Here is a 15,614-nt window from a genome sequence, read left to right on the forward strand (position 1 = left end):
CCGCCGCCGGCCACCGCGTGGCTCACGGACCGCCCCCCACCCCGTGGTTTGGGGACGAGCCGGCGGGAGGGAGGCTTCCTGAGCCCCAGAACTGAGTTGGGGCGCGCTGGGCCCCCCGCCCCGCGGGCTCCCCTCCCCTCCGCCGGCCCCCCTCCCCCGCTCCGCCGTGGCGGGGGCCTTGGGGCTTTGCCGACCTCAGCCCGGAGGAGGGGGCCGCGCTGGGGAGGATATTGTTGCTTGTTTTTCGGGTTTTGTTGGTCCCGGGGCTGCTCAAGGCTGGCGCTCCGCCACTTGAGCCTCGGCGCCACTTCCAGTTTTTGAGTGGTTAATTGGAGATGCCCCGGGCTGTCTTCGAACCGCGATCCTCAGACCTCGGCCTCCTCAGTAGCTAGGATTTCAGACCCAAGCCACCGGGGTATAAAAAAAAATCCATCCCGGACTTCACTGTGCCTGGACTGTGCCCAGAGGAACCTAGGAGTCGAAGGGAAGTCGAGGGGCTGGGAATGGGGCCTGGGAGCTGGGAAGAGATGGGGCGGGGGGAGGGTGAGATCGCTGAATTCCCGGGCGCTGGAGTTAAATGTCAGTACACTCTGTGTGCGCCTGTGTGTGTGTGCTGGGGCTTGAACCCAGGGCTGTTACCCCGTTTGCCATCTTGCAAGGACCCGGCTATCCATCCTATCCTTGTTTCTTAGGACTGTGACACCGAGCACGGGGCTGGCCTTTTATTTTTAGTCAAGGTTGTGCCTAACCTGGCAGGGCTTCCCGATTCCAAGAGCTTTGGGTGGAAAGGTTGAAGGGTAGATTTTCATCACTTCCCCCCCACACTCCCCGCCCCCTTTTGGTGCCAGTCCTGGTACTTGAAATCAGGGCCTGGACACTGTCTTTGAGCTTTCTCAGTCAAGGCAAGTGCCCTACCACTTGAGCCACAGCTCCACTTTGACTTTTTGGTGGTTATTTGAAGAGTCTCACAGACCTCCATTCTCTGGCCAGCTTTGAACCACCATCCTCAGATCTCAGCTTCCCAAGTAGCTAGGATTACAGGGGTTGTGATGATTCCCCGCCACCCCCAAAAATATATGTAAAATGTGAAATCAGAAAGAAAAAAATTATTATTAAGAAGAGAGCTATGGCATCTGCATTTCTAAGGATGGCTTGTCTCACCTCTAGGCAATTGGGGAGCTCATCTGTGCTTTCCCAGGGCTGTGGTGGCATATGCATTTCTCTAGGGCAAGCCCTCCTAGCTCGCCCCACTGAGCTGGGCATTGGCACTTCAGAGGAAGGCTGCCTCGCCTCCAGGCCCAGGACCTGGGTGCCCGCCCCATCTCATGCCTAGGCACCCGGATGTTGTTTGAGGCTCAGCCACCTGACTTTGCTTGGATGCCATTTGTAATCACTAACTGCTCATTCTGCTTCTGTCACGTGCTTCTTGGTTGAATACAAAACTGCCACTGACCACCTGCAAGTGCCCCCTTGGCTCTTGCCTTTCAATACCCTGAGCTTCTCACCTGACTGCTGCTCTCCACTGTCCTGATTTAGTGGCAGCAGTCACCATGGCAGCACCTGTCTTCCAGCAGAATAGATAGCAGCCGGGGAAAGGTGAGCTAACCGGACAGTCTGGGGCAGAAGTGCTGCCTGGCCTGCCTGGCGCTCAGGACTCCGCTTCCAGGCTCAAAGGCTCTTCCAATGCCCCGGATGTGCTAGGTAGAAGCACTCGGGGAGCCGAGTGCTCATTGTGTTGGATGCAACATCTGGCTTTAATCCACCCCACAACTTGATCCCAGTTCAAGTTCACACGGGAAAACAGGTTTTCCCCTGAGAATCGAGTAACTTGTCAGTGAGCAATCTTTGTTTTTACTTTATCTTTGCGAGGCTTGAGGCTTGAGCTCAGGGCCTGGACCTGTCCCTGAGCTGCTTCTACTCAAGGCTGCTTCTACTCTACCACTTAAGTCACAGCGCCACTTCTTGCTTTTTCTGTGTATGTGGTACTGAGGAATTGAACCCAGGGCTTTGGGTATGCTAGGCAAGCGCTCTACCACTGAGCCACCTTCCCAGCCCCCTCTGTAAGCAATCTTGATACTTGCCGTAATGAGGTGCTTCACATAAAGCAATAAATTGAATCTAACCCCAGGAGACCAGCCTTGCCCCCCCATCTCCCATGTTACCCCAGGGAACTTACCCAATTAAGGTCACACAACTAAGAAATGATAAAATGGAATGTGTCATCTTAATTTTATCTGGGTGTTGCTTATTGGCGCACAGCTATAATCCCCAGCTGCTCCAGAGACAAAACTGAAGGTTCAAGGCCAGCCCAGGCAAAGTTATAGAGCCCTTATCTCAAAAATGAAATCTTCGAAGGTGAAAGTGGATGAATATTGTCAAAATAGACTGTCAGCAGCTATAAAACTAGGACAAGGAACCGTGTGGAAGTTGTGTCCGGAAGAGGGCGGGCATAAGGAAAGTGATGGAGAGCTGATTGGAAGGCTCTGCACACATTGGGGAAATGTCACAGTGAACCCCCCCCTTGGAGAGCTAATTCATGCTAATAAGGGAGAGTTTAAAGAGAAGTGGAGCAGATGGAGTATAGCTCAAGTGGTAAAGCATTCACCTGGCAAACATGAGGTCCTGGGTTCAATCCCTCAGACAGACAGGATAGATTGTGTAAGCCGGTCCGGGTCTCCCCTCACCCCTGTTCTTTCAGGTTATTTGTTAATGCATCTAGTTTCCCTGGAGCTCTGTGATCCTGAAGTGTCTTCTTTGACCTGTTAACAAAAGCTACTGGGGGTGGGGGTGGGGTGTGATTATAAACCCTAGGTCCATCAGCCACAGCCTCCAGCTTCCTGCTGCATCTAATAAAAGTAGTATTGAACCAGGTAGCTCACTCCTGTAATCCCAGCACCTCAGGAGGCTGAGATCTGAGAATCATGGTTCAAAGCCAACTCAGACTGAAAAGCCCATAGATTCTTATTTCCAATTAACTGGCAAAAATTCAGAAGTGGTGGTGTGGCTCAAGTGGTAGAGCGCTAGCCTTGAGCTGAAGAGCTGAGGGACAGTGCCCAGGCCCAGAGTTCAGGCCCCATGACCAACCAAAAAAAAAAAAAAAAAGAGAGAGAGAGAATTGAAAAGAAACTTGCTGTCTTGATTTCAGCTTCAGAGCTGCTCAGTGAGGGCCCGAAGGCGGCGGGCTCTCCCCCAGAGGGCAGCGACAGCCGGAGGAGGAGCGCGGTAGACCCCCCTCCAGAGCCCACCCCCGGGGAGAGGGCCTTCAACTGCTGCTATCCAGGTAAAAGCGGAGCCGACACCCCTCCTCTGTGGGACTCTTCACAGGGATTGTGTGTGCCCGTGCACGTGCGCACGGGTCCTAGGACTTGAACTCAGGACCTGGGTACTTTCCTTGCGCTTTTGTGCTCAAGGCAAGGCTTTAACACTTGAGTCACAGCTCCACTTCTGACTGTTTGGTGCCTAACTGGAGATACCAGTTTCCTGCCCAGGCTAACTTCAAACCTCAGACCTCAGCCTCCTGAGTAGCTAGGATTACAGGTGTGAGCCATCGCTGCCTGGCTTAGAATCCTTCCTTCCTTCCTTCCTTCCTTCCTTCCTTCCTTCCTTCCTTCCTTCCTTCCTTCCTTCCTTCCTTCTTTCCTTCCTTCCTTTCTTACCAGTCCTGGGGCTTGAACTCAGGGCCTGGGCACTGTCCCTGAGGTGCTTTTGGCTCAAGGTTAGTGCTCTACCACTTGAGCCACAGTGCCACATTTTAATGTGGTGCTGAGGAATTAAACCCAGGGTTTCACGCATGCTAGGCAAGCACTCTACCACTGAGTCCATTCCCAGCCCCAGGATATTTTTTTTCTTTTTTCTTTTCTTTCTTCTTTTTTTTTTTTCTGGTCATAGGGCCTGAACTCTGGGCCTGGGCGCTGTCCCTCAGCTCTTCAGCTCAAGGCTAGTGCTCTACCTCGAGCCACAGCGCCACTTCCGGCTTTTTCTGGGTAGGTGGTGCTGAGGAATTGAACCCAAGGCCTCATGCATGCAAGGCAAGCGCTCTACCACTGAGCCACCTTCCCAGCCCCAGGATTTTTCTTGACTTTTCAACGGCGCATGTGTGAACAAATGGCCCACATGTGAGCAAATGGTGTGCGTGTGAGTGCCTGGCCAAGTCCTGTGCCTGGCAGAGCTCTGCTCACAACTCCAAACACCAGACTTGTAGCAGCTTCTAGTTTGAGGTCCAGAGCTCCCCAACTTACATAGGGCGTCTCCATAAACCCATTGTCAATTGAAAATTCCTTAGGTTGAAGTGCGGAGTGGGCAGACGCTGGTGGCTCATGCCTGTCATCCTGGCTACTCAGAGGCCGAGATCTGAGGATCACGGTTCAAAGCCAACTTGGACAGGAGAGTCCACGAGACCCTTATCTCCAATAAACAGCCAGAAAACTGGAAGTGATGCTGTGGCTCAAATGGTAGAGCGCCAACCTTGAGCAAAAAAGCCTAACAAGAGAACAAGGACCTGAATACAAGCCTTATTACCAACACACACACACCACACACACACACACACACGAATGGCTAGAGGAAAAAAACAAAAAACCTGTGTTTTCTTCTCTCCTAGGATGTCACTTCAAAACTGTTCACGGCATGAAAGATCTGGACCGCCATCTGAGAATCCACACGGGTAAGCGTGGCTCCCGAAAGCCCTCGGTGAGGGCGCAGGGCACGCCCGGGCTAAGTGCCGGCAGCGCTGGGGGGCTGGAAAGGACAGGGGTGCGAGGAGATGACAGGGATTGTGCTACACACAGGCCAGTGGCCTCAGCATCTTTGAGAACACCAATGAAATGACCGCTTATAAGCGGCGGGAGGGGGCTGGGAAGGTGGCTCAGTGGTAGAGCGCTTGCCTTGCATGCATGAGGCCCTGGGTTTGATTCCTCAGCACCACATAAGCAGAAAAAGCTGGAAGTGGTGCTGTGGCTCAAGTGGTAGAGCGCTAGCCTTGAGATGAATCACTGAGGGACTGCGCCCAGGCCTAGAGTTCAGGCCCCACAACCGATAAAAAAACAAAAAGGCAGGAAGGGTTGGGTTCACAGTTCAGTGCAAAGCACTGCGGGCGCAGGAGAGGGGCGTGGGGAGAGGCGTGGGGAGGGGCCTGCCACGGAGCAGGAGAGGCCGGGGCACCCCGGATCCTCCCACAGGCAACCCAGCCGGAAGTCAAGCCCAGCCCCAGCCAACACCGGAGTATCTCTGCGGCCAGGGCCCTGACTGGCTTCAGAGATGGTGTGGCTCAGGTAACCCAGCGCCTGCCTGGCATGTGGGCCTTTTCCACTCGCCAAAGCTGCCAAGGGCTTGGGTTCTGTCACAGGGGCTACATCAGTCACTAAAGAAGATAACAGTAGCCACACACCGGCAGCTGACGCCTATAATCGCAGCTACTCAGGAGGCTGAGATCTAAGGATCACAGTTCGAAGCCAGCCTGGGCAGGAAAGTCTATGCGACTCTGATCTCCACTGAATCACTGAAAAGCCAAAAACGGAGATGTGATTCAGTGGTAGAGAGCTAGCCTTGAGCAAAACCCTCAGGAACAGCGCCCAGGCCCTGAGTTGAAGCCCAGAACTGGCGCGCACACACACACATACACACACACACATAATACTAATAATAATTTTAGTAGCTGTCTCCCATGGCGAATGCTCTGAGAAATAGCAGTGTTTGCTCTGCCGTAATCCCTCGGCCTTGCGTCAGGAGGGCAATCCCAGCCGGCACCCGTGCTCACACCCCAGTGCTCACATCCAGAAGCCTAGCTATGCAGAAAGCTGAGACCTACCTGGAAGATAGAAGGTTGAGGCCAGCCTGGGCACAAAATCCAGTAAGATTCTATCTCCAAAATAACCAGCAAGGGGCTGGGAAGGTGGCTCAGTGGTAGAGCGCTTGCCTTGAACTGAAGAGCTGAGGGACAGCACCCAGGCCCAGAGTTCAGGCCTCATGACCAGACCCCCCCCAAAAAAAAAACCAGCAAAAAGCTGGGGTGGAGACATGGATCAAATGATAGAGCGCCAACTATGAGCAAGAAACCTAAGTGACAGGGGCTGGGAAGGTGGCTCAGTGGTCGAGCGCTTGCCTTGCATGCTCGAGGCCCTGGGTTCGATTCCTCAGCACCACATAAGCAAAAAGAAAAAAGCCAGAAGTGGTGCTGTGGTTCAAGTGGTAGAGCGCTAGCCTTGAGCTGAAGAGCTGAGGGACAGCGCCCAGGCCCAGAGTTCAGGCCCCACGACCGGACCCGAAAAAAAAAACCTAAGTGACAGCTCAAGGCCCTAAGTTTAAGCCTGGAACTTGTATACACATACATACATCCAAACTCACATATGTGCATGTGCTTGCACAGATACTCATGCACACCCGTACACACAAATACACTCTGACTTGCACACATACACATGCACGTACACACACACACAAGCACATCAGCCCGGGGGTTCCTTTGTACGTCTCTGGGTAGGGTGGGGGTCACACTGGTTCAGACATGTGCTGCGTGTCACACTGAGCATTAGTGATCAGTGGATGGCACACGCACAGGTTATCCATGTGCTCAGCTACGCGTACCCTGCACACGGTTTGGAAGGAGGAGGGGGAGGCCAGCCTCTAGGCCCCCAAACCCCTCACAGCCGTGTGTGCTTTGGTGTTGAAGGCGACAAGCCCCACAAGTGTGACTTCTGTGACAAGTGCTTCAGCCGCAAGGACAACCTGACCATGCACATGCGCTGCCACACGAACAAGAAGCCGCACAAGTGCCACCTGTGCAGCTACGCGGCCGTGGACAGCAGCAGCCTCAAGAAGCACCTGCGCATCCACTCGGACGAGCGGCCCTACAAGTGCCAGCTGTGCCCCTACGCCAGCCGCAACTCCAGCCAGCTCACCGTGCACCTGCGCTCGCACACCGGTGAGTGCGCGGCGCCGCCTTGCGGCCGGTCCCCCCCCAACCCCAACCCCGTCCAGAACCAGGGCTTTCTATAAGCTGCTCAGTAGAACTTCACTCGGCCCAGCACAGCCGTCCAGTGCTGAGGACGCCTCTCACCTGTAAATTAAGTGTTTTAGTCATGTGGTGTAGTTCAGGACAATAGCCAAAACAGTGGAATGTGACTGCAAATATTGAACTCTTCTTCTAGGAGCTTTTCTTCCTCCTCTTTGTGGGAACTACTAAAACCATAGCTACTGCCAGGCACTGGTGGTTCACGCCTGTAATCCTCCCTACTCAGGAGGCTGAGAGCTGAGGATTGTGGGTCGACGAAACCAGCCTGGTCAGTAAAGTCTGTGAGACTCTTATCTCCAATTAAATCACAGAAAAAGCTGGAAGTGGCGTGGCTCAAGTGGTAGAGTGCTAGCCTTCAGCAAAAGGAGGTTAGGAGGGGCTGGAAAGGTGGCTCAGTGGTAGAGCGCTTGCCTCACATACATGAGGCCCTGCTTTCCATTCCACAGCACCACATAAACAGAAAAAGCCAGAAGTGGCGCTGTGGCTCAAGTGGTAGAGCACTAGCCTTGAGCTGAAGAGCAGAGGGACAGCGCCCAGGCCCAGAGTTCAGGCCCCACAACTGACCAAAGGAAAAAAAAAAAAGAGGGGCGGGGGCTTAGGAACAGCACCTAAGCCTCAGGACCAGCAAAAATTTAAAAAAAAAAAAAAAAAAGGAAGGAAGGAGAGAGAGAGAGAAAAAAAAAAAACAAAGAGAAAGAAGTAAAGAAAGCTAAGGGACAGCACCTAGGCTCTCCCTAAGTTCAAACCCAAGTATCAGCGTGCACATACACACAAACACACACACAATTTTTATGCCCAGCAAAACTGTGTCCTGGGCCTGGGAATGTGGTTTAGTGGTAGCCTAGCATGCATGAAGCTCTGGGTTCAATTCCTTAGTACAACAGAAAAAGCCAGAAGTGGCACTGTGGCTTAAGTGGTAGAGTGCTAGCCTTGAGCAAAAGAAGCTCAGGGACAGTGCCCAGGCCCTGAGTTCAAGCCCCACAACTATCAAAAAGAAAAACTAGTCTGGACAAGAAAGTCTCTGAAGAGGGCTGGGAAAGTGGCTCAGTGGTAGAGTGCTTGCCTTGCATGCATGAGGCCCTGGGTTCAATTCCTCAATACCACATAAGCAGAAAAAGCCAGAAGTGGCACTGTGGCTCAAGTGGTAGAGCACTAGCCTTGAACTGAAAAGTTGAGGGACAGCGCCCAGGCCCAGAGTTCAGGCCCCACAACCGGCAAAAAAAAAAAAAAAGAAAGAAAGAAAGTCTCTGAAGACTCTTATCTCTAAGTAACCAGTAGAGATGTGGCTCGAAATATGGGCAAAAGAGCTAAGAGACAGTGCCAGGCCCCGAGTTCAAGCCCCTATACTGGCACACACACACACACACTCACACAATCTCCATTCTCCTTACAATGTAGACTGCTGGGGGAGATTCCTGAGTTCAAAGTCAGCCTCTTTACTCAGCCACGGCCATAAGGGAGTCGGCTGGAACACGTGACTATTGTCATAGCCACAAAGTTGAGGAAGTGGAATTCAGAAGACACAGTCCCTCTAGTGGCTGCCTGGTGCATGATACTTTTTTTCGGGGGGGCGGGGGACGAGGAGGAGTTGGGGTGTTCTGTGTGGCCTCCCTGATCTAATGGAAGCATGCCTTTCCCTGCTAGGGGATACCCCCTTCCAGTGCTGGCTGTGTAGCGCCAAGTTCAAGATCAGCTCGGACTTGAAGCGGCACATGATCGTGCACTCGGGGGAGAAGCCCTTCAAGTGCGAGTTCTGCCACGTGCGCTGCACCATGAAGGCGAACCTCAAGTCGCACATCCGCATCAAGCACACCTTCCAGTGCCCGCACTGCGCCTTCCAGGGCCGCGACCGCGCCGACCTCCTGGCGCACAGCCGGCTGCACCAGGCCGACCACCCGGAGAAGTGTCCCCAGTGCAGCTACTCCTGCTCCAGCCCGGCCGCGCTGCGCGTGCACGAGCGCGTGCACTGCAAAGACCGGCCCTTCAAATGCGACCTCTGCAGCTTCGACACCAAGCGGCCCAGCAGCCTGGCCAAGCACATGGACAAGATCCACAGGGACCAGGCGAAGACGGAGAACCACGCGGGGCGGGGCGGGGCGGGGCCCGGAGACCCGGCGGCCGCAGGGACCCACAGGGCCTTCCGCTGCGAGACCTGCGGTGCGGCCTTCGTCAGGGATGACTCCCTGCGCTGTCACCAGAAGCAGCACAGTGACCAGGGGGACAGCAAGGACGCACAGCTGGTCACCTTCCCCCCAGAGGGCAGCGCCACGGGCCAGCTGGGGGCGCTGGTCTCCGTGGGGCAGCTGGAGGGGCACCTGGAGTCCGGCCACGGCCTCTAGGTGACCACAGGGGCCGCAGGGAAGGACCGGCCCCGGTGCTTACGCGTTCTGCGCCGGCCTTGTGCTGCCCGCCCGCGTCTTTCCCCTGGCCATCAGAAGGTGGCACCGGGCACGCCAGGCCCTGCCTGGCACACAGAGCTGGCTTCCAGCTGTGAAACTGACCCCTCATCCAGAACGGACTTCTCAGTGCGACGAAATAGAACACTAAGTCTAGAGAGAAGGGCTGAGGCCACCACGGCGTCCGTCCAGAGTCTGGGGTGCTGGGAAGAGGTGTGGTTCTTAACCCGGGTCGTGCGTGCTCCCAACTGCTCAATGGACAGACTTGTGTGTGGGCTTTTTTTTCCCCTCTATTTTATAAATAAAAAAAAAACCAAAGTAAATACCCATAGAGCAATCTGCCAGGAACATTCAAAGTTTCATGCCATGCCTGGAATCATGATATCCCTCCATAGATAGAGTGATAGCAGGGTGTTTGCTTTCCCCATAGTAACTGGATTAGAGATTTTAGGAATCCTCGGTGCATTGGCCCTGCATGGAAGCTGACCTGCAGGTGGCGCCAAAGGTCAAGTTATCCCTGGTCCAGCTCACAAGGGGGAATTATAGAGTGTTGTAGACTGAAAATTGAGTACTGGTGTATTCAGAAAGGAAAGTCTAGGGCCCGGTGAATTCTGGGTCTCATTCTGGGACACCCCCCCATTGGGTGTATCATTTATCATTACTACATACTGTCTTTGATATAAGTTCTTATGGGCCCTCTGTTACGGGGTTTTGTTTTATAATTTTATTTTTTGTTTTGTTTTTTTTTTGAGTCCGGTCGTGGGGCCTGAACTCTGGGCCTGGGCGCTGCCCCTCAGCTCTTCAGCTCAAGGCTAGCGCTCTACCACTTGAGCCACAGCACCACTTCCGGCTTTTTCTTTTTGCTTATGTGGTGCTGAGGAATCGAACCCAGGGCCTCATGCATGCAAGGCAAGCACTCTACCACTGAGCCACCTTCTATTTTTTGTCAATCATGGGGCTTAAACTCTGGGCCTGGGCCCTGTCCTTCAGCTCTTCAGTCCAAGGTGAGTGCTCTCCCACTTGAGCCACAGCACCACTTCCGGTTTTCTAGTGGTTGAATAGTCTCACAGACTTTCCTGCCCTAGGGGGCTGGCTTTGAACCACTGTCCTCAGATCTTACCCTCCTGAATATCTAGGATTACAGGCTTGAGCTCACGGGCGCTTAGCTTTTTATTTTTATTTTTGCTAGTCCTGGGGCTTGTGAACTCAGGGCCTGGGCGCTGTCCCTGAGCATCTTTTGCTCTGCCACTTGAGCTACAGCACCACTTCTGGCTTTTTCTGTTTATGTGGTGCTGGGGAATCGAACCCAGGGTTTCATGCATGCTAGGCGAGCACTCTACCACTGAGCCTATTCCCAGCCTGTTTTTTTATTTTATTGTAAAGGTGATATACAGAGGAGTTACAGTTATTTTTGTTTGCTGGTCCTGGTACTTGAATTCAAGACTTGAGTGCTGTCCTGAGCCTTTCTGCACAAGGCTAGCATTCTGCCACTTGAGCCACAGCTCCATATCCACATTGTTTGGTGCTTAATTGCAGGTAAGAGTCTAACAGACTTTCCTGCCCTGGCTTTGAACCATATTCCAAAGCTCTCAGCCTTCTTAATAGCTAGGATTACAGGCGTGAGTCACTGGCACCTGGCTTCGTTATGGTTTTTTAAATGGACAACATAGATCTACTATCTCATGTATGGACTAGCCACAGTTAGAGCCTGACTCCTTGAAGTTCTGCAGGCCTTAGTACTGTTGACCCACTGGTTACATGGTACTGTTACCATGGTAACAGGCATCCCTTGGCTCTGGGACTTGTTTTTGTTTCTGTTTTTTTGTGCTTACACAGGGGCTTAAACCAGCGCCTCACACTCATTTGGCTTTTTCCATTCAAGGTTGGTGCTCTACCACTTGGGCCACACCTACCCACACACACACACACACACAGCGAACAGTGGCTACTTCTGTGCACAAGCAGTGTGGAAGCGTGATCGCTTTCTATGCCATCCACCCAGGAGCTGACTCTGCTCAGCCCTGAAAATGTGTGTCCTTTGCCCGACTCCTCCTGGGCTCCCTTGCCCTGAACGCCACTGCTCCCCTCTCCAGGAAGTCACATTCTGTGGTCAAAGAGCTGTGGAAAGCCACCCCTGGTAGAATGATGAGGCAGACATCAGCTAGAGCTTTTACCTGAGTCCCTGGTTTGCGTATCTGCAAACGTCTAATGATAAGACCTACCAGCTGGGCGCCTGTGGCTCATGCCAGCAGTCCTAGCTACTCAGGAGGCTGAGATCTGTGGATCACAGTTCCAAGCCAGCCTCGGCAGGAAAGCCATGAGACTCATCTTCAAATAACTAGCCAAAAAAAAAAAGCCAGAAGTGAAGTTGTGACTCAAGTGGTAGAGTGCCAACTTTAGCAGAAAAGTAGTTCAGGGACAGTGGCCGGGTCCTGAGTTGTTCAAGCCCCAGGACCAGAACCAAAAAATAAAAATAAAATACCAGACTTAAAAACAAGATTTCATTTTCCAACCTTTCTTCCCCTCTTCACCCTCTGCCAGGGAAGACCCCCCCCCCACCTATAGGAAGGAATCTGTCCAGTACAGATGGGTTTGCCCCTTCCCCCAGTTCAGCCACAGGACATTGGGTCAGGACCACGGCAGGTTCTGTTATGGTGAGGCGTTTGGACGGCAGTGTCTCCCCGGGTTTGTTCTTCCTGTCCAGGGTCCTGGGGGGTCAGCCCAGGTCAGGAATCTGTTTCAGGGGTTGGAGGTCCGGTCTGGGTTGCTGGCCATGCAGACTGCCGTGTTCACTGTCTCTTACCTGGGCAAAGCCGCTGTGCGATTCCCTGGGCTGGATGCCCAGTGAGGCGGTCACCATGGCGACGGCCGAGCTGGCTGGAGTCTGCTGCTCGGTCCCAGGTGCAGCTTGTGTACCACAGAGACCCGGAGGGGCGGAGCACGCACAGAGACAGAAACCAGGTACCCAGAAGCATCCCAGGGGATTGCACAGGAGGCAGGACCACTGGCCTACAGCCCTAGAACATTCTGGAAGGCTGCAGTAACCAACAGTCACAGGAGCCAAAGGCAGCTCGGAGAGGACAGAAAAGCCTGACTGAGTGCACTCAAACACCTGGGCTCCCGTGCCTTAGATAAAGCCACTCCAGCCGGCGCCCAGGGCTCACGCCTGTCATTCTAGCTACTCAGGACTGACATCTGAGGATCACAGTTCAAAGTCAGCCCAGGCAGGAAAGTCTGGGACACTCTTATCTCCAATAAGCCACCAGAAAACTGGAAGTGGTGCTATGATTCAAGTGGTAGAATGCTCACCTTGAGCTGAAGAGCTGAGGGCCAGTGCCCAGGCTCAGAGTTCAAGCCCCACGAGTGACAAAAAAAAAAAAAAAAAAAAAGCTGCTGCCAGGTGCCAGTGGCTCCCACCTGTCATCCTAGCTACTCAGGAGGCTGAGAGCTGAGGATCACAGTGCTGAGGAATCAAACTCAGGGCCTCATGCATGCAAGGCAAGCGCTCTACCACTGAGCCACCTTCCCAGCCCCTCTATGGGACTCTTATCTCCAATTAACCCCAGGAAACCAGAAGTGTGGTTCTCAGAGACACACCCAGACCCGGAGTTCAAACCCCACAATCAACAACAACAAAAGCTGCATTTATCATCTTAATGCATAAAGCTCTTTCTGTATATATGGTTATTTTCTTCAAATAGATTCCCAGAAATTGAATTTCTGGGTCACAGGATGTACACATGTTAAAGTTCTTGCTTAAATACTGCCAGATTGCTCTCCAGGGAGTCTGGGCTACTCGCCCCTGCTTGCGGATGACAGCCCTGCTGGCCGTGTCCCCCTAAAAGGACTAGTTCTCCGTTAAGTACTGTGCTCATTTAGACAAGTTCATTATCATTACAGCAGTTACAGCTCCTAATGACGCTAGGAGTCTTTAAAAATTCACTCAGGATCATATTTTGGCATTCAGTGGTGAATAATCTATTATGTACAAATACTTTAGAAATCAAGTATCACCAAGTGTGGGTGGGCCACGCCTGTAATCCTCACTACTCTGGAGGCTGAGATCTGAGGATTACCAGTTCAAAGCCAGCCTGGGCAGAGAGATCTATAAGATTTCTCTAATCACCAAAAAAGCTGGAAGTGGAGCTGTGACTCAAGTGGTAGAGCACTAACTAGCCTTGAGCAAAAGAAACTCAGGGACAGAGCCCTGGCACTAAGTTCAAGCCCTGGGGACTGGTGTGTCTGTGTGCACGTGTGTGCGTGCATGTGTGCGTTCACACACACACAGAAAAATCAAGTGTCACCAAGCACCAATAGCTCACACCTATAATCTTAGCTAATCAGGAAGCTAAAATCTGAGAATCAAAGTTCAAAGCCAGCCCAGGTAGGAAATTCCATGATACTTTTTTTTTTTTTTTTTTATGTCGGCCGTGGGGCCTGAACTCTGGGCCTGGGCGCTGTCCCTCAGCTCTTCAGCTCAAGGCGAGCGCTCTACCACCTGAGCCACAGCACCACTTCTGGCTTTTTCTGCTTATGTGGTGCTGAGGAATGGAATCCAGGGCCTCATGCATGCACGGCAAGCACTCTACTGCTGAGCCACCTTCCCAGCCCCTCCATGAGACTCTTATCTCCCGTTAACCACCAAAAAGCCAGAAATGAAACTCAAGTGATAGAGCACTAGTTTTGAGTGAAAAAGCTAAGGGACAGCACCCAGGCCTAAGATCAAGCCTCAATACTAGCACACACACACACACACACACACACACACACACACACACACACACAAAGAAAAAAAATGAAGGGTCAGCGTATTAATATGTAGATAGAAGGTCTTATTAAAAACTTATTCTGGGGGCTGGGATGTGGCTTAATGGTAAAGTGCTTGCCTAGCATGCATGAAGTCCTGGGTTCCATTCCTCAGTACCACCTAAGCAGAAAAAGAAAAGCCAGAAATGGCGCTGTAGCTCCAGAGGTAGAATGCTATCCTTGAGCCCAGAGAAGCTCAGGGACAGTGTCCAGGCCCTGAGTTCAAGCCCCAGGACTGGCAAAAAAAAAAAAAAAACCTTACTTTGATAGTAGGGCAAGCATGCGCAGAGATCATGTGAGCACTGTAGTCAGTATTGTCACAACCAACACAGATAGCAGCTATGAAGGAATGGGAACTTTTGCTGCATGAAAGTTGGGGACTTATTGCACGTGCCTTGACTTGCTTACACAGTATGACACAACTGGTACGAAGCCAGGCGGCACCCGCCGGCGCTTCAGAGAGGCAGGCTGCTCCCGGGACCCAGAGCTGCTGCGCACTTGGTTTTTGGTGATGACACTGCTTGAATCGAGCCAGCAGGAAACCATTTCCGATCGATTACCTTTCATTGCTAATAGCCTCCAACATCGTTCTCCACTGCGGAATCTAAATCTTGATTGCAGAAGACCTAGAAAAGCTGCAGAGGAGAGGGCACCGTGGCGGAAGTGCACGGCTTGGCGGGGTTCCCAGGGACCCCGTGGTACCCCGAAAACTGCACAGTCCAGCAGTCACAAAGCTCCTCAGAAGCCAGGCCTCAGTGCTCACACCTGTAATCCCAGCGACTCAAGAGGCTGAGCTCTGAGGATCAAAATTCAAAGCCTGCCCAGGTAGGAAAGTCGTTGAGACTCTTATTTCCAATTAGACAGCAAAAAGCTTGATTTGAAGCTGTGGCTCAAGTGATAGAGTGCCAGCGCTGAGTGAAAAAACTAACAAGGAAGGCCCTGAGTTCGGGCCCCAGTACCAAAAAGGAGAGTGGTGTGTGAAAGGAGAGTGGTGTGTGTGTGTGTGTGTGTGTGTGTGTGTATGTGTAGAAACGGATGAAGAATTAGGAAGGGGAAAAGGAGTGAAAAGGGAGAGGATGTGTGTGTGTGTGTGTGTGTAGAAACGGATGAAGAATTAGGAAGGGGAAAAGGAGTGAAAAGGGAGAGGAGGAAGAAAGGAAGAAGAGCCAGTGGACATTATAAAGAAAGTCACTTCATTGTCCTGACACACTCTGCCAATGGGGTGTCTGCAGGCTTGTGGATCACCCTTGATGCCATCACTGATATACTTCCATTTCTGTAGGCCAAAGAGGAGAGAAAGGGTCCCAGATCCAACCCAAACCAGGAGGACCTCAAGACTCCAGAGCTGACTACAGAGGCGACCCTGCTTTATCTCCTAGAGTCTTGGAATGCTACTGCGTTCT

The 15,614-nt window shown here is 52.5% G+C and overlaps 1 protein-coding gene across 1 annotated transcript in view; it reads left to right on the top strand.

Moving 5' to 3' along the window:
* LOC105991631 (zinc finger protein 64 homolog, isoforms 3 and 4-like) overlaps positions 1-9,685 on the top strand; it is a 12,644-nt gene extending 2,959 nt beyond the window's left edge. The window contains exons 2-5 of the mRNA XM_013024300.1: positions 3,146-3,280; positions 4,601-4,663; positions 6,668-6,919; positions 8,654-9,685. Coding sequence (XP_012879754.1) covers positions 3,146-3,280; positions 4,601-4,663; positions 6,668-6,919; positions 8,654-9,348 — 1,145 coding nt within the window. The 3' untranslated portion in view covers positions 9,349-9,685. The remainder of the gene's footprint in view (positions 1-3,145; positions 3,281-4,600; positions 4,664-6,667; positions 6,920-8,653) is intronic.
* The last annotated feature ends 5,929 nt before the right edge of the window (positions 9,686-15,614 follow it).

This window comes from Dipodomys ordii, unplaced genomic scaffold (genome assembly GCF_000151885.1).
Source record: "Dipodomys ordii isolate 6190 unplaced genomic scaffold, Dord_2.0 Scaffold75, whole genome shotgun sequence".
NCBI classification, from domain to species: Eukaryota; Metazoa; Chordata; class Mammalia; order Rodentia; family Heteromyidae; genus Dipodomys; species Dipodomys ordii.